This window comes from Vigna umbellata, chromosome 2 (assembly GCF_029865625.1).
Source record: "Vigna umbellata cultivar VRB3 chromosome 2, Vumbellata_1.0, whole genome shotgun sequence".
NCBI lineage: Eukaryota > Viridiplantae > Streptophyta > Magnoliopsida > Fabales > Fabaceae > Vigna > Vigna umbellata.
Genome location: NC_142166.1, coordinates 50,830,533 through 50,857,463, shown reverse-complemented (window position 1 = coordinate 50,857,463; position 26,931 = coordinate 50,830,533). Strand labels below are relative to the sequence as shown.

General features: G+C 32.8%; 4 protein-coding genes across 5 annotated transcripts; all 4 read right to left on the bottom strand.

Moving 5' to 3' along the window:
- Positions 1-6,274: 6,274 nt before the first annotated feature.
- On the bottom strand, positions 6,275-7,881 carry LOC124826875 (putative methyltransferase At1g29790). Its single transcript, XM_047299823.2, has one exon. The coding sequence runs from the start codon at positions 7,804-7,806 to the stop codon at positions 6,547-6,549; it is 1,260 nt and encodes a 419-aa protein (XP_047155779.1). The 5' UTR covers positions 7,807-7,881; the 3' UTR covers positions 6,275-6,546.
- A 1,435-nt stretch (positions 7,882-9,316) lies between these two features.
- On the bottom strand, positions 9,317-11,114 carry LOC124826876 (39S ribosomal protein). The gene is made up of 2 exons (XM_047299824.2): positions 10,602-11,114; positions 9,317-9,683 (listed from the first exon to the last, which is right to left on the bottom strand). The coding sequence occupies exons 1-2, from the start codon at positions 10,956-10,958 to the stop codon at positions 9,654-9,656; spliced, it is 387 nt and encodes a 128-aa protein (XP_047155780.1). The 5' UTR covers positions 10,959-11,114; the 3' UTR covers positions 9,317-9,653.
- A 1,331-nt stretch (positions 11,115-12,445) lies between these two features.
- Positions 12,446-17,986, bottom strand: LOC124826877 (Zinc finger C-x8-C-x5-C-x3-H type family protein). Its single transcript, XM_047299825.2, has 4 exons — positions 17,570-17,986; positions 13,900-14,109; positions 13,616-13,740; positions 12,446-13,530 (listed from the first exon to the last, which is right to left on the bottom strand). The coding sequence occupies exons 1-4, from the start codon at positions 17,627-17,629 to the stop codon at positions 12,633-12,635; spliced, it is 1,293 nt and encodes a 430-aa protein (XP_047155781.1). The 5' UTR covers positions 17,630-17,986; the 3' UTR covers positions 12,446-12,632.
- A 2,575-nt stretch (positions 17,987-20,561) lies between these two features.
- IQD32 (IQ-domain 32) lies at positions 20,562-26,601 on the bottom strand. 2 transcript variants are annotated; one of them, XM_088107382.1, is made up of 7 exons: positions 26,572-26,601; positions 26,377-26,468; positions 24,324-24,653; positions 24,017-24,229; positions 23,607-23,687; positions 21,750-23,505; positions 20,562-20,922 (listed from the first exon to the last, which is right to left on the bottom strand). In XM_088107382.1, exons 2-7 carry the CDS (start codon positions 26,458-26,460, stop codon positions 20,903-20,905), a joined length of 2,484 nt encoding a protein of 827 aa, XP_087963508.1. In that variant the 5' UTR covers positions 26,461-26,468; positions 26,572-26,601; the 3' UTR covers positions 20,562-20,902. The 2 variants fall into 2 exon arrangements, with proteins under 2 accessions (XP_087963508.1, XP_047155785.2); XM_047299829.2 differs by lacking the exon at positions 26,572-26,601 and having other exon boundaries at positions 26,377-26,533.
- Positions 26,602-26,931: the final 330 nt, after the last annotated feature.

The following is a 26,931-nucleotide window of genomic DNA, read 5'->3' as shown; positions in this document are numbered from 1 at the left end:
CTTCTGTTCTTTCGTCAATTTGATTTAATTGGTTGGTGATCAGACCAGAAACTGTTGGAAGATATGAAGAATATATGCTGGATTTCTGGAAGCCCGTCTCTTCGTTTACACCTAGTTTAGTTACTCTTGTTTCTATTACTTGGAGAAATGTGTTTTTTTAATCTTTATATTGAAAAATTATTAAGTCGAATCTCTTATATGTATATTATTCCTATCAATATTATTTACATCATATTATTCTTTTGACTTTTCTTCAAATATAATAGTACATATACTAATAAAAAGAAATATGATAAACGTAATTTCAAGAAATAAATATTAAAATTTCACCTTAAGTCATAAGTAAAGTCAAATGAAAAAGTAAAATAAACCTAATATATTATTGTTTTACGAGAATTGGCCTCAATGCTTTGTTAAATATTTTTATTGAAAAAATGAAAAATCTTAGTGTTATCGGATTCAAATCCATAACTGAATTTGGCCTATTACAAGTTTAAGATAGGTTATATTTAAAAAGAAATTGATATGATAATTTTGAATCAGACACGTCAAAAATATCGTTCACCTAAATTAAAATCGTGATGAAGTTTGACTCATCAAACCATCCAGTTTTTTTTAAGTTATATTATTATATTATAAAATTTATTAATTTTTTAGATTATCAACCTATAGTGAGTCAGGTTGACTCATCAACCCATGCAGTTTGTTATTTTTAAATTTTATTATTAATATCATTTGAATTTAACTTCATTTAGATTTCAATTAAAAAAAATGTTATTATTTTTGGAATTGAAGAAAAAATAAAACTTGTTATTAAATGAGTCAACCCATTTAACTCATTGGTTCAAATTTTTTAGATTCATAAATACGTAAGTCGAGTTGAATTGCTTCACTGAGTGGTCAATTTGTATTGGACCGAACTGCATTAAAACGAGTGGTTTATTTTAATAACACTAAAATAATCTTCCGACTTAACCCAATATAGATTTTATTTATTTCAATATATAAATAAGAAAATGAAAATTTAATTAACTTTTTTAGTTTTTCATAATTTTATATATTTGTAATTGTGTTTTTATTTTTCTTTTATTGCGTGCTTAAAATTTTTATATTTTATAATTAAATTATTTTTGTTAACTTGGTGATATAACTTTTATTTTGTTATCTTATTCCATATATACATGAAAATTAATATGTAAAATATCAATTGAAAACTATAATTTTTGTAAATATTTAATCAAAACTTAATTTAAAATATCTAAACTAAAATAAAAGATGATTGCTACAATTTCCGTTTTAGAAATGAAAAACAATGACTAATTTTTGTTACTTTTTATAAGAAAACGTGTTAGATAATGATATTATTATATATTTTTAATAACTTTTACGACATTATTTACAGTGATTAAGGATTATATTTTCATCACCGTCATTGACTGGGCTGCTTTTATTATTCAACATATTTATTTTACTCATCATTTTACATTTTACATATCTTAATACATAAAGATAAGTAAAATAACAAAAATAAAATGACACTAATTTAATTATCAGAAATTTAAGTAAAAAAACTTAATTAAAACATAAAAAAAATTAAATACTAAATAAATAAAATATTTTAATAAAAATTCAACTAAAAAAATAATCATATCACGTCACAAGTTTTAAAAATTTGAAATGTCAGGGTTGTATAAAACTTATCAAAGAAAGACTGCTGCCAACAAGAAGGGACAAAAGGACTTTAGCAATAACGTTTAATTTTATCAATTAAGTCATTCATCAAACTCTTACTAAGATATTATTATCCTTTTTATATTTAAGTTCACAATGGTATCTCGTAATTAATTCATCATTTGTCTAATATTCCATCCATTTCAAAAAGTAACATTGAAATTTGTTTGTCAGGAAAGAACAAATAAAAAATTTAATGAGTGAAATAATTTATTAAATTATCTTTATTGATTATTAAAAGAAAAAATGATGCTGGAAGTATTAAAAATTCTTCATGTTTATGATTTATTTAGAGAAGAATTGAAAGAAAAAAAAAAGAGTTGACGACTCATTAGCAGCTTAAACATCATTTGATATATAAATAGTTGTCAATTAATACATTATTTATTTCGAAATAGAAATTAAAATCAGAAGAGACAGGTCGAGAAAGCAAGTCAAAGTCTTCTTATTGGTGTAATAGTTTACATTTTTCACTTTTTTTTTAGGTTGGGATAAATATAAATTCTTCATTAACCTCTTTTTGGCTCTATTTACTGTCTTTGATTAGAAATTAATCTCCTCCCTTCATTTATTCAGAATATATATATGATAGATGATATATCAGTGATTGGTTTTGGTCAATAAATCGATTTAAAATCGGAAGATTCATTTCAAACGGACAAAGGAGACAATAACACCATCTAATCTATGAGAGGGTGTTTTTTTTATTATTATCAAATAAACATGTTTTGAAACTGATGAATTGAATTGAGTATTGAATATCATTAATAAAGATATTCCTAATAAATGCCATTATTAATTTGTGAATTGTTTTTTCATATATTTTTATTACTTTTAATGTTGTATGATTTTTGACGAAGAAATATGATGGTTTTTATTGGTTATCAATAAATTAAGTACGGTGGATCATATAAGACTCTTATAATCATAATCAAATCATGAACTAACACGTAGTCCTCCGTATTGGATGTCAAAGCATGCTGTATCCAGTACAAAAACGAGTGAGAAGCTAGAAAAAATAAATAAATTAGAAATTAATAAGATAATAAGGTATATTTTATATAGAGGCTAGAGTTGTTTGAAGATAATTCACTGCATTTATAGCTCGTGAGTTAGGTGTAATGTCGTAATAACTGAACGTGCTCAATTCTGACACAAAACACACAAATATTTTTTTTTTCGAAAATAAGAACAAACTTCACATAAAATACCAACCTATCCAACAATTAATTTGGAAATAATATAAATAATTAACGATTAATTTTTCTCTTGTTCTCACCAATAATTAGGTTGAAGCCAAATTATATAATTAATGAGATAAAATATTCTCGGATCAGATAGTGGTAATTTCCGATCTATGTGTCGTGAAAAGTAAGTTTTCAAAAAATTAGTGATGAACATAATTTTCGAAAATAAATAAATATATATATATGCTACAATTCTATAGTATTCCGTAGATGGCACATGCTAAGGTATTTAATTTTATAAAGTTATTAATTTATATAGTTTTGAGTTAGACTACACGTGGCAAGCCTTGGGTGCATGCAGACGAGCTCTCTAGAACGTCCGCGATTAAAAAGGAGCGAAAATATGGATTAATGAGCTTATTACTACGTTCCTCATTTATCTATTAATTAAATTGTATATGTGAAATTAAGAAATAGAAAACTTAAGGAAAAGGTTGGCATTATGAGATGCGTAAAATCTTTTGTCAGAGACATATCCCTCACTTCGATCATGCACATGAAAATAGAACAAAACGAATACATAATCTATAATCTGTCTATAGATAAAACAAATAGACAGATTAGATTCTCATTTTGAATCATATGAATCGAAATTTTTTACTATTACTTTACTCTTTGAAGAGAAAATTGTATGAATAAATAATTAAAGGCTTCAAGATTTAATTGGATTTATTTGTTACATTTATATTTCTACTCTGATTTTTATTATTTGTTACATAAGATATTTTTTATGTTTACCTTTTATTGCATACTATGTTCAGTGATAGATAATAATTTATTTTTTATTTTAATCTTACACTATTTTATTTTACTATTTTGACATTACATATTAAGATATTGATCCATAATAGTTTCTTGTATTACATTCTTTTTCACTATTACGTAATGAAAATAGGATGTTTACTTAAAATGATGAATAGTACAACCTAATATATAAAATATCATAATTGAATGTAAAATAATAATTTGTAAGTGAAAAAGAAAAATATTAAAAATCAATGTGTATGTTTCCATCATTTTATATTTGCAAGTTGCTTTTAACAACTAACATACACTTATAATATGAAGAATTAATTAAACAAATTTTAGTTTCTAACTATCAACTTCCAGTTTCCACATTTTTCGGTTTTCATCTAGCTTTATTAATTATCATATTCATTATCTACTAGATTAAGGTATCATTTTTTTTTTGTAATCACGTGATGTCTGAGTTAGAAACTTACCTCTCTATCTCTTTTGTTTCTTTAGATGGAGGCTGACAAAGAAAATGCAATGTCATGATGGTGTCTGATTTGTCTTCAGATGATTCCGTCCCCAACGACCAACATCGACATTTTTCTTAATTCACGTCGTCAGTGTTCTTATTATTTAATGTAATTTTTGTCTAAAGTTTTTTTTTTAATTTGTTAATTAACCCTGCTAATGTGTCTATTATTGGACAATCAGATGTTACTGCCAAAGTGATTAGTGGTGTGTCATACTGTTTACATGGTCGGTGAAACGACTAATATCTAGTCCAATTCAGATAACACTAGATGTAATATTTATGTAATATACTTTATTTTAAAACTTACTTTATGCACACAAGCAGTATTTTGTATTATAAGGTATTGTCCATTATTAGAAATCTGGTATTTGGACGAAAACTATGATGAAATTGCATTCGTGTTATTGGAATCCAAGTGGTAGATTGTGGTGATTACAATTGCTATTTATATAGCCATGCAACAATTTATTTTACGTGCGAAGCATCCCTGAATTCATGTAAAGAAAACTTGGTATATAGAATCCACATTCCTAGGAAGAAAGGAAAACGAAGAAACAATAAAGAACCTTAATTACATTATGACAGTACATGATAATGCTGTCATGAGAACAATGCTGTGTTTGTTTTTTGATAATCCATGGGAGTGATTTTCTCACTCTTGTTATAGTGAGTCATACTCCAGCTTAGGTTTACTTTATAGACTTCTTTTCACTCACGAGTTGATAACTCTGCTAAAAATGTTATCGTCACTCACTTTTACATATTCCACCCAATTCTCTCTGTAGGGAGGGATTTTGTTGGTTGGGACTAGAATTTCTTTCACCTGCAGAAATTCAGAGTGGATGAAGCTTCTAAAGAAGGAATCAATGGCTGTGTGCTATTTGCTTCATGGTTGTAAATGAGACCAGGAAATCATTAAGGCCTTGATTTGGGGAAAGTGATTTGGGGAAAGTGATTGAAGAGATTTAAGAGGATTTGAAGGTAAATTTTGTTGTTGTTTATTTAAGTGGATTTGGAGATAAGTGAGAGTGGATTTGGAAGTAAAGTTTGTGAAAATTAATGTACGATTTGATTGACGTGACAGATTAAAAAAATTTACTTCCAAATTCACTCTCATTTACCTTCAAATTCACTTAAATAAACAACAAAAAATTTATTTTCAAATACTCTAAAATCTCCTCGATATTTTTTTCTATTCAATATTTTGTTATGACTCTAATCTTAGACTATGCTACTTTTACTTTTTTTTTAATGTTGGAATAAAATTCTCCACAAATAATTTTAGATAAATAAATTATTTCATAACATAAAATTAGCTTATACATAAACTATAAACAAGAACTTAGAAAAAACATTTACTTACTCATTTTTACAAGCTGCATAACTAATTTAACTTCACGATGTAACTATTTAATTTAATTGAAAAACAACACCTATTCTATGTATAAGGTTTTTTTTTTTTCAAAAATATGGGATGCAGGAAGAAAAACATAGTGGTGCAAGAAGAAGCAGCCTCCTTTTTAACATTTAGATTATCCCAAAGGCCCAAACAAGGGTGCGAATAACGTTTGATTAGCCCAACGGAGACATTTTGTTTACTAACAACAGTCAAAAAACATATGTAATTTGACATTCAAAACCATTTTACACTACCTTTTACTACATTTTATTTCCTTTTTTTTTTGCAAATATTATAATTTACCTTTTTTAATACTATTTTATCCCTACATGAATGTAAAATAGTTATCAAATAGTGTCAAACAAGGTCCAACCTTGGATACTCCATGCATTCAATTGTTAAGGTCGGATATCACCCAAAATGGTTTGGTGAAAGATTAAATGAAGTAATAATGATACGAAGTAAATGCTGCAGACAATGGCTTTTTGAAATTCCAAGTTCATTGTCTTCCTTTTGAATTTCCAATTCTAGGTTTGAACCCCCAAATACATCCACTGAGCAAAGGCAATCTCTGCCATGAAGAATTTTCTTCAAGTCATATAAACGATAAGGTGGTTGAATTCAGGACAATGAAGTGAAAGAGACAGAAATAGTATTTCATGGAACAACAACAATCCTACGAGTAAGTTTTTTAGAAATTATACGAGGATGTTGACAAAAAAAGAAAAACTCAAGATAGCATCACTTTTCGTTCTCTAGGAAGTTATCACCTACAAAATAGGTAGCAGTACCAGAATAACATACAAACCAGTACTTTTAAACAGTCATATTCATTCACTTATTTGTTCATCCATCCATACACAGATTGCGTGTTTCATCGTGTCATGTTGTCTTATGAAGCTTTACACTCTAACATGCTTCTGAAGCACTGCTGATAACACTGCCTGTGACTTACCTGATCCAAGACTATCAACCTTTTCTCCCACAACCCATTTCAACTTTTTGTACCCAAACCGTTCAATCAACCTGGTTAACACCCTTTTCTTCTCTTCATCAACACAGTAGAAGTTATCAAGCCATAACAAACCACCTGGCCGCAAAACACGATCAATGTCAAACATCAAAAACTCCAACTTCTCGTGCCTCCCCCCACCATCCAAACCACTCGCAGCACGCACCAAATCAAACACATTGTCATAAAACGGGAACCTATGATCCAAGCTCAAATATAGAGGAAAAAGTCCTCTTGCAGCAATGAATTCACTGAATGGAGCACCAACATTCAAAGTGGTAATAACCACAGTAACATTCCTCTCGGCCATCACAGCACCAAAGGACCCAGACCCACCTCCAACATCAAGCCCTATCCTAATTCCACCACCTCCCAAAGTCAACACATCATCAACTAGAAAATCATTCTTACTCCTAGACTTCACAAACCTCTGATTTTCATACCCATTAACCAAATCAAAGCAACCAATGCACTCTCTACTCAACTTTTTACCCTTCAAACACTCAAAACTCTTGCAACCTAAACCACTCCAGTTAACAGTGTTGTTAACCGGAGGTTCCCAAAGCGAGGTGGGAAAAGGGCGTAGAAGACCCACCTTAGAAATGGTTTTAGAAAAACACCTTCTTCTCGGTAAAGGCTCACACCCTTTCAGAACGAGTTTCTGTGCCACACTCAAATCATTGGGGCAGGGTCCAGAAACCTTGTAATTCATGTACTGATACAACAAGTCCCAGGATTTGTCGCAGGAGTGGCCCACAGACGAGACCATTTCGGTGATTCCAGTTTTCGAGTCTTTGCCCAGAGGAAGGTGGTGGCGGTGGAGAAAGAGTTTGAGTTCGTTGGAGGTGTTATTTCGGGAAAGGTCAATGCTTTCGTAGCCGAGGAGGTCCTTTTCCATCTGGGCAAGTTTCTTTTGCGACAAGTCGATCTCTCGTAGAATGAGGGTGACTTGTTCGGAGATTAGGGAGAAGTTTTTGTGAAGAAGGTGGTGGTTGTGAAGATCTTTTGTGGAAGAAGAGAAGGCATAGAGGGCAAAGAGGTTGGTGGTGATAACGGAGAAGATCATGAGAATGTTAACTCGGGAGGAACACACGGTTGAACTTTTGAATCTGGCAGTGCCGTCGCCTATTTTCAGAGACACGGAACCCATCTTGGAGAGTAAAGAAGAACACTACCTTGATTTGCTTTTGTGTCTGTTGTGTGTTTGTGTGTAGCTCGTTATTTTACACGTAAGCTCTTCATTTATACGCCATCTGTGTATTATTAGGATAGTAATACTTTTACACATAATAAATTTTTACATTTATTTAATATTATTCTTCTTTTTTATATATATAAAAAATTATTTTTTAATGCCTATTTTACTCCTACAGTGATTTTTTTTAAATAATCGTTTTTCTGTATGATTAATTGTAGTTACTTAATGCTTAATGATGCACAGGAGGAAGGCATAATGCTTCTTATGAATTGAAGACTATTTTCGTCCACCTCATCATTTTTCATTTTAGGCTCTTTGTTTTTTTCATTTTAGGCTTTTTTTTCTTAAGTATTCATATGTACACTAAAAATCTTAGTAATACTTAATTAATATGTAATAGAAAATAAAAATAATAATTTTTTAGAATGGATGATGTCATAAAATGAAAAAAATAAAAGGTGTTTGATAAATGGATATATGAAATCAAATATCATTGCTCTTTTTAGTTTGGGTTAAATATGTTTTTAGTCCCTAAACTATTGGCCGTTTCTGGTTTTCGTCCCTCTTCCAAACTCTCAAAATTTTGTTTTTAGTCCTCGTTTTAGTCCTCAAAACGTTCGTTTTTTTGATTAAAACGAACGTTTTTTAAAGATTGAGGACCAAATTGTACCTTAGTTTGGAAGAGGGACGAAAACCAGAAACGATCAATAGTTTAGGGACTAAAAACATATTTAACCCTTTTAGTTTTGTTCCTCTTTATCTCTTGAAGAGAAATGTCAAATGTTACTTTAGAAATCATTCCTTTAATTATGGTTCCCTTTTTTATTAAGTGCTATAAATTTTATATAATTATGGTTCCCTTTTTATAGTTTTAAATACTTAATTAATAATAAAATGTACATTAGAAAGAGTGTACTTACAACTCTTTTCTTTTTTAACCATTAAGTATAATTTATAACTCTGGAAATAAAATCTGGCTTACTGTATAACTGGCAACACATCTCTCTTATAGCAACAAATATACCAAATAGAATTTTTTAACTCTGCACGTTGATGAATGTGTACATCTCTGTAGGCAATCAATTTCAAAGGCAAAAAACTTGTTCAATAGAAAATAAAGGTCAATAACTTAAAAGCCCACTCTCAAATCTTAACATTGAAAACATTTACTTAAGTCCAAACTTTACATAACCACATCAACTATTCAAAAACTGACTTTATTGTGTTCCCTGTGATTAGGATGAATTTGCAGCTATTAATTTGTGAAATCCTAGCATTCAGCTATCTTCGCGGGGACAGATTCATTCTAAAATAAAACTCCCAACCCATCCGTTTGGGACAGTTTACACTTAATCTCGAAATTTTGTAGCAGCTGGGCCAATAAGTATTGCATGCAAACAGTTATTATCCCCTGAAATATAAGAATATTGATAGCCAAACTTCAAAGGTTTGCTCTTCGGTGTGTTGTGCCTCCGAATCAATAATCTGATATCATTTGGGAGCTTATGTTCACAACATTTGTACTTTATAGAGGCTAGATCATTCTCATGGAAACACTGTAGGTGGAAGCCAGAAGAAAGAAAAAAGCAAGCATGACAAGCTTACAGTTTCAAAATTCACCAATTGAAGGGCATACATTATTATGGAAAAAGTATGCAGTCATGTAGTCAATAACTAAATGCTGAAATAAAGTAAGGCATGCACAGCAGCAGCAATCGGATGCCTTTTCTCCGCCTACCAAAAGTAAACAAGAAAAACCAGAAAAATCCCCAGCAGTTAATAAGCTCAAGAATTTTTAGCTATTGCTTCTTGTCTTCTGCTTTCCTTGGCTGAAAGAAGCGCACATAAAGCACAGAAATTAATTACAACTGCTATAACTATAGACTACACTTCACAGAGAGAAGACATATTGAAGACGATGAATAAAAGTCGTATTCAACACTAAACCAAATTGCTGAGTTATAGAAACAGAAGTTGTAAAGCCATGCATATAAACCGCTGTTGTACAACTAAAAAAAATCCATGGAACAGTGACAACATATTTAGACAATGTTTGGAGAAACTTCCTCACAATCAGTTAATGGAGAAGAATATGAAATAAAATAAATTGAATTTCTGTAATATGTCAAAATTAAATTATGCACTTCAGTTTGGAAAAGTTAAACAAGAAAACTTATATAAAAGTTGAGTGCATAAGTTGACTTTAGTTTATAGAAGAAGCTAAATTCATCTTAAGTCTCAATTTTCTTGTAAATGATTATGAATAAGTTTATCCAAACTAAGTACTCCGTTTTATCAATCTGCAAAACAACTACTATAAAAAACCATTAAGTTATCATCCACAAAAATACCACAAATTCCCTCATAGAATCCAGGAAATTCTCCAGTCATTGTGCACACACCCATAACCAAAACTAGCAAGCCTAAAATGAATTTTGCGAATCACACCTTACTTTAAAATCATAACTACTCTTCCATCAACAAAATTTTCATTCACTGGCATAACAAAACTCTACACACCATCCTTATGGTTGCCCACTTTTAGCGGACACAGGGATCTGAGAGAAAAACTTATAATGCATAAAGGACTATGGTATCTGTTAACTATATCACCTATGTTTGCATTCTACACACAATCTAAATTGTGAAGTATCACATAATAAAATCAATGAACCTTTTTTCACTTAAATTACTTAGGTGTAAAAGTATTACAGGCCCAATAAATAAAGTTGAAAATGAGTACTCACTTTGGTGGGGGGTGCAATTTGAGAAAGCTCCTCGTCGGGGATGATAACGGGCCAGGATTCTCCGGCTTCACGAAACATCTGCTCCGTCTCGAGCTGCCGACCTTTTTCCAGAATCAAGTTTCTTATGTTCTGTGCCGGTGTCGCCGTCGCGTCGAAAACTTCCTCCACGCCGTTCACGAATGTCACTGTTATCTGCGGCGCGCACTCTACCTTGCCGCGCTTTACCTCCACTTCGCACGCCGGGTTCGATTCCTTCGCCTTACGCGAGTTGCATTGCGCCAGAAACTCCATACACGACGCCGTTCGCGGATCCAGCACGTTGAACTCGATTTTCACTCTCGACAGGAACTTCAACATTGTTCTATCCAACTCGGAGTCGTAAAATCCAAAACCAATGAAGACCAAAACCTTAATCAAGTTGGTGAAGAACGCGTAAAAGGAGAAACCGAAAAAAGTTTATGCGGATGGATGAGTTTAGGGTTTCGTATTTCAAATTTTCGCTTTCTCTTCCATTTGGGGGATTTACTATCTCTAATTGACAATTACGTAAGCAATATTCAATATTGTAATTAATTTATTTTTAATTTTAATATTCAGACTAAAATAAGGTTTTTATTATTTAAATTTCATTATTATTTATTTTAATCTGGTATTTATACCATTCTATAAGGTATAACATTTTGATCATTTCTTTTGGTATGAATAATTTTACTTTTCAATAAATAAAAAATAATTTATTTATTTGACAAAAAAGAATTGAATATTTTATATTTCAAAATTATTAAATATTTTTTATTTTATTTTACAAAATCATATATATTTCTAAATTGTATTACTTTTATATTTTTTAAGCTAGTGCATAAAAATAATAATATTATAAAATTGATTTTATGGACAAAAAAAAGTTATACATTTTTAAAATTAAATTATTTTATGCAATAAACATATGTATTTTAGCTTGTGTAATAATTAAATTAATGTAAATAAAGTTAAGCGAGTGAAAACATTTATTTGATCATTAATTGATTGGTTTTTCTTTCATTTAAATATATTATTGTTAAGTTACATTTTCTAATCCTTTTATGTATATAATATATATATTAAATTTTTTTAAAATAGACTATAATCTAATTTTTATATTATATTATATATTAAGAAGTAAATTTTAAATTAATTTAATCTTATTAAATCAATTTAAAAAATAAAATTTGCAAGTACTTATTATGAATTGATTATAATTTCAAACAAAAATTAAAAAATAATTTTTAAATAATTTTAACAAAAGCTGAAAATAAGGAAAAGATATTGCAATTGTAAACAACAATGATCCATTCAACAGCATTAGTGTCATCCAGACAGATGGCTTGTCGATGTGATGTCACTCTCTTTTACGACATAGGATAAGTGGAGCGTCAAACAAGAAACTGAAAATAAAATGTAAAAAACCAAACAGAAATTTATAAATCTTAACATATTGAAAATCAAAACAATAAATAAAAATAAAATATTTTAACAAACCAAATGCCCCATTCATAAAAATATTCCACAATCCATGAATTATGTTTTTATGACATTTGTTGCTAACTACAATTTCTAATCTTAAATTGGCGATTTCATGTCCATATTGAGCAAAAAAGTTGTATCCTTCACCTTATGGCCAATGATAACGTCAAGGCAGATTAAATTCCACAAAAATGTAAATTATATTGCCAGAAAGTAAAGAAAAGAAAAAGGAAAAAGACATCATCCAGCTGGTGGTGCCTGTAATCAGTCTTCATCTTAAAATACAATCATCGGAAGATTGACCAAGAAAAGTAGTAAATTTGGCAAATTCTCAAAACAAGGGAAGAAAACGAAGAGCCTTTCATTAAAAAATTATACATGTAGCTTTTGAAACTAGTTGCAAACAAGGCTCACAATTGCTCATCAAATTAAAGGCTAATTGGATCACATCAAAAAGCATATGAACCTGCATTCAGCCGTCACCATGACATTAAACGGCAATCGACACCACCAATCAACAGAGTTCATTTAACTGCTAATCTCATGATCCATTTTCATTCTCTTTGAACTTTGTATCCCCGCCACGGTATTACCTCGTGGCTGAAATGACGCGTCATGCTGGTAGGCACAGTTAGCTCCATTTCGACATCCTCTAGAACTGTTGAAAAAGATACAAGGCTTCATTATCTTTGGTTTTGACACTTTAGCTCTTTGATTGTATGTTGGCTCATAACTTGTTACTGGCTGATGAATCTGACGTTTACTGGAATATGGCAGTGTTTCTTGTTTATCTCCTCCATGTTGCTGAATTAAACTCTTATAGTAGTTAACATCTTTCGCAGCAGGAACCTCAACAGGAGAAGAAACAATAGCTGAACTGGTTGCAGGCCTAGGAAGCCATTGGGTAGAAACAGGTGCCACCTGACCTCCGGTAGATGGTGTATAGGAAGAAGTGGCTGAAAAAGCAATCGATGAAGGTGTAGCGGTTTCTCCTTGATTAACAGGAATAGGAGGATTTGAAAAAACCGCACAGGACGACCCCACATTATGTACATATTGCGAACTATTAGTAGGTCCATAATCTCTAACCAATTTCTCAATCACTTCTGGATTGCTGAGAATATTATTAAGTAATTCATGGTCAATCAATTTCCCATGTTCGTTGCTCCTCACAATGTTAGTTAAAGCAATAGATGCAGCAGATACATCAGATGTCAGACCACGAGCAAATTGCGTACTTGTGGCAGAGTTTGAATTCTTCAACATACCGGGAGGTAATTCAAGAGATTGTGAAGCATCAACTGGTTCCAAGGAATCCGATAATGTATCTGCTGCTGCATCGTCATCTTCAATTGCCGTTATTGGTATCAGTACAGGTTGAACATCCATGTAATTTGAATCTTCAACATCCACTGAAACAGAAGGGCTGCATGCAGGGGAGAAAAAATCTTATATGACAAAATATGGATACAAAGAAAAATTACAGTACATGGCACGGAAGAGACACAAACTTTGGAGGAATGGATGATGTGCGAGGATAAATAGCTTCAAGTACTCTCATCTCCCTCTGACGTTGATCCTCTACCTCTTTGCTTTCTTCCCCAGACACTACTTGCCATTCGAGATTTAGCACAATCTGGGAGAATCACAAATTGACTAAAAGAGATGTAATAATGAAGACAAACTCATGGATATAGCCATTTTTTTCTTACTTTTCTTTCACCTATTTGGACATATAGATAATACTGAAAATTACAGAGGAAAAATGCTTAATAGAGAACTAAAACAAAACTACCTTTGGAGGAGTAATCCACTTAATAACTGGTATTTGAGATGGCTTAATCTCAAACTGACTTGAAGTATGAGTTCCCTCAAATCCAGGAGGCAGAATGTCATCGGAACCTGGTCCACCTGCAGGGAACTGCAATGATGCCTTAGCTTGGAGGTGATCTTGAGAATTTAATCCAACCTGCGAAGGGGATTCTTCTGATAAAAATAGCCTAACCTGTTCGATGAAAAAGTATTAGTCTTTTGCCTTTTGGCACTCTTCTGACATTTATTCATATATCCAATAATCAGGCAGAATATTCTTCAGTAACTAACTATTAATACTATCCACTATATATAACCTCAAGTAAGCGATTATTAAATACAAATAATTAAGAACAAAGAAAATCATCTTAACCTTGAGGCGAATACATAAGATCATCCAAAATGAACTTATTGAGTACAAAACTCAACATGAAAAAACTAAATACCGCACAAAATATGATAAATTAAAACTCCCTCAAACTGACATAATGATCACTTACACTTATCACATCCAAAAAATCAACATTAATCATTATAAACACACAATCAAGCCATTCATGAAATATTTCATCCAAGTACAGTCATCGATGATACAATGTGAACTGTTGTCACATAAAAATCAACACAGCTAGCTAAAATATACTGATGAAACTAATAGATGCACTAGCACTCAGAGTAGTTTCAATCATATTAGAAGCATATTCCCTTTCAAATTATATAAATCGTATTTTCATCCAATAGGTACATGAAAGGCCATGATCCAATATCTTCAATTCCTTAGTATTCTTTAAGATTTTCACAGCCTACTGTAGACTCAAGGAATAACTGCATCCAGAATACCCCACCCTTGATGGAAACACTATTAATAAAAACACAAGTTACAATCTCGCCATAGCACTAGGCAAGATACTGATGCGTCTCATTGAAACTGGATACACAAAAATATCTGCCCACAAGTGAGTCTGGCCTTCTTTCCATGTCCAATGTGCACAGACTGATACTTGGAGTGAAACCAGATTATGATCCCTGATCACAAAAAATAAAAGATTTGGACTAGATCTTTCCACCTCTTCATCTCGGATTTGGATTGCAAAGACCACATAGAACTTATACAATCACACTCTGAAAGGTGTTATCTGAGTTCATAGGCTGGCCAACCAAAAACCTGTCACCTTTTCCTCTGATTGCACCAGCAGTACATCTCGAGAAAATATCACTATGACTTGGCCATCCCAGGTTGGAAGTGGCTGAGGTCTTGCTTTTAGTCTCCTTTCAAACAGAAAAATAAAAAAATTTTAGAGCAAAAGACAACAAAGACGTCTAAGCTGCAGAACTCTACCAATTCAGATTGGTCAACGAAAAAGAGTCCATTGTAAATAGTAATAGCAGTGAAGAAACAAAAAGTCTGCTATTTTTTTAAACTCTCCAGGGACTCACGGACACACTTGCAACCACAAATAATCTATGAACAAAAAATTAATTTGAACAAAAAAGGAAGTGAAAAGTGCAGATATAAGGATTATGCAGAATTATTTTAATCATAATAATAAAAACAACGTCACAAAAAAAAATAGTTGGACAGATCAATGCGTCACTTTGGAGTTAGTACTATCTTCTTTTATAGAAAGAATTACGGCAAATAAGAAAATTATAGACCACAAAGAAATCAACTAATCCATAGTTACAGACAGAAAGCATAAGCATACAAGTTAACATCCACAGGATACATCTCAAAGAAATATAAATTACAAGGAAGAATGGATTCCTTCTTCAAAGAAATATAAATTACAAGGAAGAATGGATTCCTTTTTCCACTTAAGCAAATAAGAAATGTCTGGAAATATTATGTGCAATTGCAGTAACACATAATTGGACATATATTTCAAACTGTTAAAGCATTTTCAGATGTGATCCAATTATGGAAAATTTTCCTTTAAGTATGTGGAAAGCATATAGGCATCTAGAAAGACCTACTAATGTCCTCTCTTCAGGAGTCCTGAGCCAACGGGGTTTTTTCCTATATGAAATATTGATGGTAATACACTATGAAAAAGAAAGTATAAGTGGAAATCTTCAAAAAAAATTGCACGTAAGGGTGAAAAACAAGAAATTGACTGATTAGCTGATACAAGGGCATTCATTCTCCAACAATAAACTATGTTTCAAATAGAATTTAACATAGTAGTAAATTGCTGATGTTTCATTCCCTACACATGAAGTCTTCCATGTAACTATGCATTAAACTCCAGATTGCAGTAGGCTATTAACAGCTTTTTCTAATCACACAACAACAAACATCAACTCCACATCATAATGCATTCCATAAAACTGAACCTAAACATTCGAGCAATAATATCTCACATAATAATTCTAATTTTTTAAAACATACAAACAGTTCACAAATCACATTTAGTCATCAAGCCGAAGGAATTTGAGGTAATCCTGGTGGAGGCAAATTTGGACAGTATATATACATATATACATACATAATGTATTTCTGTCAGAAAATATTGGTAGATGAATTTTACTAATTTCATTATTGCCTTCTTCAGGAGTTTTAATAGAGCACTTCAAGCAAAAGTTAGTAATTATTTGTTCTTGCACGTCAGTCTCCTACTGTCTATAAGATTGCAAATGGCAGCCATAGTCAAAGATGCACTTGCCAGAGTCTCGTATCAACATTTAAAATCACATGTCAAGACTCATTTTCTCAAATGATCTTTCTTGCATTGGCTGATTACCTCTCAACTTACCAGTAGCTTCAAGTGAATAAAGAAACAAAACAGCCTGCAGCTTATCATGGTTCTTAAGTTCCTTTGTATTTTGGAACAAAACCTTACTTTCATTTTTCTTCTCCCATGACTTACAGCCTATTTTACAGGCATCTTAATCTATGGCCAGTTAATCAGGAAGAAAATCCTTGAAGATTTATAATTTTAATTAGAGCCATTCCTTCCCCTGTCAGAACTACACTGCGACTTTGAAAGGTTACACCCTCAATTCTCAGGCAGAACAAACAAAGCCCGATCATACTCATACTGTAACCAGTTATCAAATGATGTTTCTGTCATTGCCTGACGACCTTACCAGTAACTTCAACTGAATGAAGAAGCAGGACAGCCCAGACCTTATTAGGAATTTCAAATGAGCTATTTCACTTTAGTTCCTTTCGTATTCTGAAACAGATTACCTTCCTCTTTCTTCATTTCTTCTTCAATCATTTAAAATCCCATTTTATAGAAATTTAATCCATGATGACTCAACTTTCATTGAAAACAAGTTAGAGAGAGAGAGAGAGAGAGAGAGAGAGAGAGAGAGAGAGAGAGTCCTCCAGGGTTTACAATTTCAATTAGGGTTATCCCTTTCCTTGTCTGGCAACATTACACTGCATCTGTGTTAACTTCGACTTCGAAAGGTAAAACCCTCGATTCTCAGATAGAAGGAAACAAGAGCGATCAGATTGTAATAGGAATCCAGGAAAGGTAGATTACGGAGTACGAACAGAGAGAAGAACACAGAGCGAGATTAATGGAAGACAAAAAGGCATAAATTACAAAAAAAAAAAAAAAAAGGTTTACAAGAGTAGCGAGTATCGGATGTTAAGCATGGGAAGGAAGGAAGGGATCGATTCGGGATTGGGCAGATAATTTTACCTGACAAAGATCTAAATCGGAGGCCCATGAAACTCTTTTTGATTTTTGCAATCGGCGCATAATTAGGGAATGGATCGTTAAACTTCTTGGATGGAAATGTGTGTGAGTATGGAAGAATAGATTGGAGAGTAAACCCTAACCAGAGAAAGCTATTTATATCTTCGAAGGGCCCTCACCGTCACGCACACGCATACACACACACCCACCTCTCTCTCTATCTATCCATCTATCGCAGTTCTTCGCTCTTCACATGCTCAGAACTTCTTTCTCTCTTTCTTTCTTTCCCAGGTTGCCCTTTTCCTTAAAGCTCGAAACCCCAAATTATCGTCACTCACCCAAATCTCACCGAATCACACAACTTGCAAATTGGAATATACAGCCACAATTATCACCCCCAACTTTTTCTCTTATTATTTTTCCTCATTTTTTCAATTATCATTCTCTTTCTTTCTCTATGTAAAATAATTACACATTTTCTCCTTAATTATTTTCTCATTTCTTCCACATACCCACTCTCTCCTCACAAGCCAGATTAATCTTAACTCAGCTACATTTTAACAAAAAACATCGTATTACGTTAGCTTTATTAAATTCTAAATGTTTGATAAAATTACCAATAATTTGTATATATAAAAGATACTTTTCAATATATTTATGTAATTTCAATATAAACGGGAGAACTTTTTTAATTTTAATTTGTATTTAATTTTAAACATAAACTATTCTAATTACATTTATTTACTTTTAAAGGTTATACAAACTGTCACCACGTCTCTCGCTATTTTCCACTAAGTTAACATTATATATCCAATTCATACTAATAATTAACTTGTATTTTGTAATGATTTTATTAACAATAATTAACAATTTAAAACCTGAAAGTTTGGGTGATTGATTGTATATCATTAATTTTAATAACTCATTATTCCTTTTAAACAAATATAAGTTATACTCTTAATCACAAAGTTTGAGCCCTCTTTTACACATGGTTAAGAATTATTTCCTTGGCCGACTATTTTTTCTTGTCAAACTAAGGCCTTTTTTTAACATATAATATTTTAGTTTTAAAACTTTAAACTAGTTCGATCTTTAAACTTAAAAAATTAATAGATATTCCAACTTTAACGTAAAATCCAAATTTATTATAATTTAATTTTTAAATTTTAAAAAATAATACATATTTCAATTTAATCACAATCTATTTTTTTACGTGTTAATTTATATTTTAATTTATTATTTAAGTTTGTTATATTATTTAACACGTTTAAAATGTAAATAAATATTTTTCTATAATATGACAAATTATTCTTCGAAACGTGAGTTTGTTTTCTTTGGTGGATTTTCTTTCGGAATTCAAATTGTGAAACTGTTTAAAAAGTTGGCTTTCAAAAAGTAATCTTGAAAAGTCTATTTGTACATTTCAAATTAAACGTCTGAAGCCTATCCACATATTTTTCTCATTACTATGCTCCTAAAATGTATTTGTTACACATTCTAGAAAAGATATTCCAAAAGTCTTTTTATATAGTTTCAGAAACATAATTCTAGAAGAAAAAATTATGAATAGACATTAGAAAGTTTAGTTATGAAAATATAAAAATTAACTTGTAGAAGATTTATTAGAGGGTGTTTCTAGAGAAGTGTTGGATCTACTGAGGACGAGGTTCCATATGGATTACACAAACACCAATAACATATGAGCCAACTATATAAGTCTCTATCCAAAACTTTAAGATAATGAGTTAATGAGTCTTTCACCTTTAAATACTGATCTACTTTATTATATTATTTCTATTAAATGTGAGACTTGGATTCACACTTGAATTACCTACAATAAGCCGGCGGTGTGTTTTTCATGGGAATTTGAAAATTAACTACCACCAAGAAGGTTATTTAGTGGGAAAATTAATAACAATAAATTTATATTTAAAAAAACGGGTATGAAACATAAAAGTTTTATGGGGCCTGTTACCAATAAGGCTTAAATCAGGCCTATGACTTTATTAAGGCAGTTTCTTCCTGCATCTCATATGTTTATTCTCCCACTTCTATGTATACATTATTTTATTTTATTTTTAAATTGTGTAATCTAATTTTTTTTACCTTTTCTTTTATTACGGATCGGTGAGCCAATCCAACTTGCCAATAATTTAACTTTGGGTGAGTCAAGTTTTTAATTGCCAGGTTGAATTTGAGTTCATATCAAAATTTGCAATTTTTTAAAACCAACTTGACTGAAATTTATAATTATAACGAGTTAGATTGATTTGAGGTTTTAACTTACTTGAACAACTCTAACGACAATGAGAAAACTTCATTTGTTAAACCTTATCTTGTGTGCTTATATACTTATATTTTTATTATTTTATATAAATAATAACTTTTGTAGCAACAGCTTTTTTAAAAAAATTACGTAAGCACAATGAACTTTTGTTCTGACCTTGGTGCTTATCAAATTTCAGTGTTAACTGGCTTGGTGCTTATCAAATTTCTGTAGTTTGCTTATAGTTAGTTCCTTTAATTTTCACACTGATAAAAGAAAGCTTATTTAAATACTTTTTATCATCAATTATTATTTTTCAATTAGAAAACTTCATAAATATAATCTCATTTCCAACTCTTTTTATCAGTATCCAACCGCTCGTAATTTTTTGTTTTTGTAGTTAGTTCGTTGACATCTAAATCATCCAAGAAAAATTGACAGCTCTACTTATGAAAAATTCCAAAACACTTTCAGTTCAGTCAGAAGTTTCTCAATTCCGCCATAATAGTAGTTTGCTTTTTGCTAATTCCAAAAGAATCGGGCTAACAAGGCTTTGGCATATTACAGCTGAGTTTTGGCTCTTTTTATCCTTCACTTCAGTTTTTTCAAAAGAGTTCTCAGGTCACAAGAAAAAGGGGAAAAAATCTGGATGATATTCAGCTTATTTCGATAACGATGAGTAATGGCTACTATAATCCTTCAGTTGGTCAAAATCAAAACAATAATAAATTCAACAAACATAAAAATATTTCATAAGTTTGAACTCTGAAACTTACAAATCGCGTGCGCCTCACAGGTATGGCACAATAATAACCATAACCAGAGCAACAAACAATGTACATAACATATATAAGCCTCACTCACTTTTACAAATGAATGTTCCCAGCAGTCACAACCAAACTGAGCACCTTCAAATTTGGGGAAGCAGAAAAGGGAGGCAAAGAATGCAAAGTGTCAAGAAATATTTAAAGAGAAGAAAAAGAAAAGCATGTAAACGGAGCAGCTATGCTTCAAAGAGAATTAACAAATGAATCATCGTAGAAGCTTGTCAGCACACTTCCGCCATCAATTCACCTCAGCCATTTTCTCTCTGGAAGAATCAGAAAGCAAGTGGTAAGTAGTACAGCTTAAAAACCAGATTTTTTTTTCTCTTCTCTTCATGACAAAATCTATGTTCTCCACAAGAAAGGGCGGACACTGGACACCCAATATGTTTAACTCAATAACCAGGATTATTCTGACTAACTATAAGAAGGTGAGGCAAAGAAAGCACAAGGGATCAGAGACAGCCATACATTACAAATATCTTAGAGGTAGAGCAGCAGTGATATATTCACAAGCATGCTGGCCTAAGAAGTTAAAACAACATTCTTTCATTAATATGGAAACTATGCTTAAAATCTCCCTAACCATATGCCTCCAGTGGCAGTTGGGCCTAAAAAATGTGGTGGTATTTCCAACATTACTTATAAAACAAACTTCGAAAAGAAACTGATAAAAAAAAGTCTCTCACATTCTAGTTCACCCCGCCCCAAACAACCCAATGGTCAGAAACACAATTTAAGTAATATAAATATTAACTTTTGACAAACCAAATCCCAGATATAATCTGTAAACATAGGCTGGATTCTTGGAAAGTGCCCAGCCCTGATTGATTGAAGCTTGTCCCCACACACACACACAAAGAAAAAGTTATCCATTACTAGCATGTCAAACAGCCATAACAATGCAATAGACTGCCAAGATAACGGCTTATCAATTAATCATAATTTTACTAGCAACAACCCTTACACGTACAAACTAAATTGATAGAAAACACTATTCAATGAAGACAAAACGGATGATCCATTCCTGATAACAAGAAGATTCAAGCTTCAAAATCCTAGCAAAAGAAGTTACTTATACTCTAAAGTTTACCTTGAGGAGGATTTACATTGTTCCCTTTGGCAGTCTGCTGTGCCTTAGATGTTGATCGCTGGATACGTGGAGATCCTTGTCTACCAGCGGCACCAGGTAAGGAAAGCCTCTTCTTAACTTCAACGTCCCGTTCATGCACATCTGGGCTTGATCTTGGCGAGTTATTTGCATTAATCTTGGCCTTAGCAGATTCTGTAGCTTGCATGAAATGGGGAACAGAATTGTTGCTAGTATTATTATCTCTAGGTTCTTGATCAATGTGATCAGGCTTTACTGAGCCAAAGGAAGTGCGCCTCTTTCCGTTCTGCTGATCTTTAGGTAGTTGCTCCCTACTGCCTCTTGATCCCGAATCTTGATTTGGAGTAGAAGGAGATTTGTTACTTAAGGGTAGGCTCCGACGTTTATTGCCAGATCTATTCTTGTTGGCTTTGTTCTCTTTAGTTTGCACAGACACTTGGCTTGAAGGGGTTCCTTGTGATTCGGGAACAGTCAAATGGCTTCTAGGTGATGCTTCTGGAGATGATCTTAAATCTTGCAGACCAGCCTCTGCTGGTTCTCTCTGCAGATCAGATGCATTTTTCTCAATATTACTAATAGCAGGCTCTCCAGAGTCCACAGCCACCACAGAGGGACCCAAATTGCCACTAATGTCATCAACAACCTCCGACTGATCCAAAACAGAAGTAGCTACATTAGAAGCTGGGATGGCAGATGAAACATTGGCCTCATCATCACGGTTTATTGTGTTCTCAAGATTACCAATCCCTTCCACCAAATCTTTGGCATCTCGTTCATTTTCCATTATACCAGGCTCTGATATGTCAGGTGAATCAAGTGTTGAAGAAATGGAGAGTTCAGTGCCACAATCAGAACCAGCAAGCCTAGAAAGATAAAGAGCAGGATTTTCAAATGCAAACTCTTTCGATTTATATGCACTGTCATTGCCAACAGAAGAGGTGTCTCCTTGTGATTCAACTGCTGAATCTTGGTAGGACAAATTGTTTGTCCTGCCTGAATTTGCTATTGAACTCAGCTCTTCAAATTTTGACTGTGCAGCAATAAATGCAGGATTACTGACCTTTTTTGATCCATTCACAGTTTTCTTGCCTTCAGACTCTAGTTGCTCTGAAGCAAATCTTTTCACGGATCGTTTGTTCTGCTCACTGTCAATTTCAGGCTTCTGATAAAAAGAAGTATGCTCTGGTGGTGGGGTAATTTCAGGCTCCCCATGAACAGAACTGTGTTCTGATGATGGGGCAATTTCAGGTCCCTTGTGAAGAGAGTAAAACTCTGATGGGGCACTTGCATCTGATGCTGAATTGTCATTTTGGAAGGAATTGGTATCAGCTAAGGTAACTTTGGCATCATATGCAGTTTTTTCTTCAGCAGGAACCTGTTCCAAGTCATCTTTTACAATAGATGGTGCGGAGCAGCTTGCTTGGAACTCAAAGTTATTAGCGTCATAAGTAATTGACTTTTCTTCATCCTCAGATGGCAGAGGTGAATCCTCAACAGTGGGTATTGAGTCAGTGGCTGGGGGAAAGGGTTCAGATGGAATACCCGTTTCAAATTGAAACACAGGAGCGCTATCCTTGCTTTCCTTTGAGTGTTCTGTTAGAGAACTAGTTTCATTGCAATCTGCAATATCTTTTGATGATATGGACATCCACCTTTCCAACCATTTCCAAGCAGAATCGGCTTTAGAAGGATCACACTTGACATGGATAGGTTTGTTCTTTGGTGTTGATTCCATCAGCTTGAATGTAAAAAAAATAAAGGATGGGAAGAGATTTAGTGAGATATTAACAAATATAGGAACTGCGAAGTAGGGAACAAACATATCCATCTTCAGCATACCTGACTTGCAAACCTATTGCTAAGCAGCTTCTCAATGGAAGTGTAATTCACATTAGATTTGGTCATCAGATTTTCATTTCCCTAAACAAAGGTAAAAATAAATGGTCATACTTAGAGCAAGGTTTCCAGCATATCAATTAATGATACTACAGATCATATGATGCTCTTCCAAATAACCAAAAAAAAGAAAACCTTCAACTATTAAACAATGAAACAGAGATCCTGTATTCCATATTTCCTGTAATCGTATTGAATGCTTAACGTATTACGGAGGGAAAATTCTATGGGCTAAACATTTCCCAAGTTCAAGCAAACTTAAACAAGTAACAACTGGGCAATAACCATCAAACTTATTAGACAGAGGACAAATCAATTGCCAATCACTAATTTCAATTTTGAAATAACAATACCAAAATTTCTGAGGAATCCTTTTCGCCATCCTTGTGAATTAAATGATTTTCCAGTTGTGACTGCTGAGCACGACGAGTTCGCACAAGGACCTGCATTTTGATTATGGATTGAGCACAACGCAGGGTTCCCAGAGCATGCCTCCGGACCAAGTGCCCACGAATGGCAGCTTGCAACTTCACTACTTTCTTACGCTGTAGCAGTTCCCTCTGAGCCTGAAAGCAACGAGAACAATACACAGAAAAGGAAGTTAAAACAGTTCCTTCTTTCAATGTTCTGGATTAGCAAGATTTCCAAAGGTACACATACCAATAACCCCCTAATAGCTGCCTGGATGACGATGACATCAGACTCTGGTGGATTCACATCCACCTTCCTCTCAGTTTCAATTACATTTGTTTCCACTACTTGTGAGTTTTCAAAAGAGGATAACTGGGGCTTCTCATCAGAGCAATTTGTTGTGTAAACCTTCTCGACAACATTAGGTTCAGAAAGTGGTTGAAAATTAAAATTAGTACATTCTGCACTTTCCTTATTTGTCGAAGATGGAGCCTCTGCTATCACAGTATTGCTAAGCACACGATGCCTTGCAGATTTCTTGCGAAAACTCCAACCACGTTTATCATTAGACTCCTTGATCTGGAATGATATTTTTAAAAAATGTGAAAAACAAACGTGGAGCCATGCATGTAACACTAGCAAGAATACATAAACTCAGTTTCTTCTTACTGCTAGCAAGAAAGTAGAAAGTAGAAATGCTCAATATAATTATATTTCGGCCAAACATCCTCCACAAGAGTATTTATGGGAATTTATTGTTTTCCAGCATGAATTATATGCAAGAAGCCAGGAACGTGATTCTGATCCTACATTTAGCACTAAAAGAGATTCCGTACGAAGATGTTTACATCTCACCCTTCGGTTACAAATAGCGCAATATAAATAGGATGGGATTGCTGATTATTGGTAAGCTAGAATAAGCATTTTCTAATACATGTTTATTCAAAACTATAAACTATTTCCCATATTCCTTGCCCAAGACATATGGCCAAAATGGAAGGTTATTCAGTCATAACAGAACCACGCTGTTTGAAATGCAATCAAATATTAACTGTTCTAACTTCACAAAAGTAAATTCTGGTATTCAAAAGTTTTTATGGTACTCCTTTTAATTTCAGCTTTCAAAAAGTTTTAGTACGGAACTTAGAAGTGGAAACTACAGCAAGTTACAAAGAATATTTTTCCTCTAAGCAAGTTAAAATATGTATATTTTGTTTTTTTTCTTCTAATTTATTCAAAACTACATTGATGATGTGTCTCAAATGTAAGATTGAAATGGAATGATGCTTCAATCACGAAAGATCCATCTTGTTCAGATGCAGAACTCTTGCAATTTTGCAAAAGAAAAGTGAGCTCGTGAAACAGACTTCTACAGTGTTTTCTTAAAATCCAGCTTTTAATCAGTTACACAGTGGAATTAAAAAAACGAAAACAAAGAGAAATACAGACAATTTTCCATATGACAGATATCATTAGTCACAAAACACGACAGGAAACGGATATTAGATGAACTAAATTTATCAAAATATCCTAAATGAATTTCGTTTCAATGATCTCACGATTAATGCATCATGCATCTAAGACCTGCTGCACTCTTATTGATAATTCCAACAGCTAAAGGCCTTTGTATGAATCTTTCACCGACTCAAAGAAATTTACTAGAAAGCAATGTGCAGCTATTTGAAGTTACATGTGCAATGAATACACTTCATCCAGAGAAAACACAACGAACCAAGAAGCACAGATCTAAAAATAACGTTGATAGTAACTCGATATCAAAAACGTAAAATGTAAAAATCCTAAGGAGGTTGTTAGACCCCGGATTTAAAAGAATCAGTTAACGCATACAGTATCTGGATCGTTCCCATGCATTGGCAATGCAATGAGTTCGATGCAAACAAAAATTTCTACATTAAGGAAAATAAACTTAAAAAAGTGAGCACAATAATTGCAATAATCAACAGAGAACACGTGCAGCTCCCTCAACATCCAACCGTAATCATGAAACTGAGAATGACGAGAAGGACAAACGAAAAAGGAAAGTAAATGATGGAAAAACCGCATCAGACTATATTGTGGAGGCTTTTAATAAGCTATAAAAAAGGAAAACAAAAAAAGAAGGAAATGAGGGAAAGAAATGGAAGGCGAATGTAGTGATTGATGAATGCCGATGCAGAAGAGAGCCCTAGCACGTCAATTGGAGAAGAGAAAGAGAAAGAAGATGAGATCAAACATGCAGAGAGAAAATGAGATGGTGCGAAAGACAGTTAGAGTGGTTAAACTGAATTGAGGAAGCAATTACCTCGGAGACTTGGTGGTAGTCGTCCTTATCGGCCGCATCGCCACCGCAAGTGATTAGCTTGAAGCAGGAGGTAGATTTGCCCATGGCTCAGTCTGGGAAAGGAACAAAACAAGAGAGCTTTGTGTTGCGGTTGGTTACCGTATTGGAAAATGGAAATAGAGAGAGAGAAAAGTAATAAGCTTAAAATATACGGACCTCAACTCCCTCCTTAAATCTGCCTTATGTTTTTGCCTTGGAGTCCGCGTTCCGTTTCTTTCTTTGCATCACTTCATCTCCGTTCTCGTTCACCTACCCAAATAAAATGGATCACTCTCTTTATTTTTTATTTTCTTTTACTTTTTATGGTGTCACCTTTTTATATACTCATTTCATATTTTATAATACGATATAATATAACTATATTATGTACAATTTAAGTTTTTGAACACTCTTCCGTTTGAAATGTGGAGAAAGACGATTTTGCCCTTCTCGCAGTTGATTAGGATTAGGATATATAGGACCATTACCACTACCATTAACATCCAGCGTGTTGTGGTCCCCTTACCTTTATACTCC

Bases quoted from the DNA above. Each gene is read 5' to 3' on its own strand.
- LOC124826875 (XM_047299823.2), bottom strand. From the start codon at position 7,806: ATGGGTTCCGTGTCTCTGAAAATAGGCGACGGCACTGCCAGATTCAAA.
- LOC124826877 (XM_047299825.2), bottom strand. From the start codon at position 17,629: ATGCGCCGATTGCAAAAATCAAAAAGAGTTTCATGGGCCTCCGATTTA. The intron at 14,110-17,569 runs GTAAAATTATCT...TTCATCGAACAG, and splicing joins CCGATTTAGATCTTTGTCAG to GTTAGGCTATTTTTATCAGA. The intron at 13,531-13,615 runs GTTTGTGTCTCT...CCCTGCATGCAG, and splicing joins ACATCATCCATTCCTCCAAA to CCCTTCTGTTTCAGTGGATG.
- LOC124826876 (XM_047299824.2), bottom strand. From the start codon at position 10,958: ATGTTGAAGTTCCTGTCGAGAGTGAAAATCGAGTTCAACGTGCTGGAT. The intron at 9,684-10,601 runs GTGAGTACTCAT...CGCTTCTTTCAG, and splicing joins AAATTGCACCCCCCACCAAA to CCAAGGAAAGCAGAAGACAA.
- IQD32 (XM_088107382.1), bottom strand. From the start codon at position 26,460: ATGGGCAAATCTACCTCCTGCTTCAAGCTAATCACTTGCGGTGGCGAT. The intron at 24,654-26,376 runs GTAATTGCTTCC...ATATCATTCCAG, and splicing joins ACTACCACCAAGTCTCCGAG to ATCAAGGAGTCTAATGATAA. The intron at 23,688-24,016 runs GTATTGTTATTT...ACCTTTGTTTAG, and splicing joins AGGATTCCTCAGAAATTTTG to GGAAATGAAAATCTGATGAC.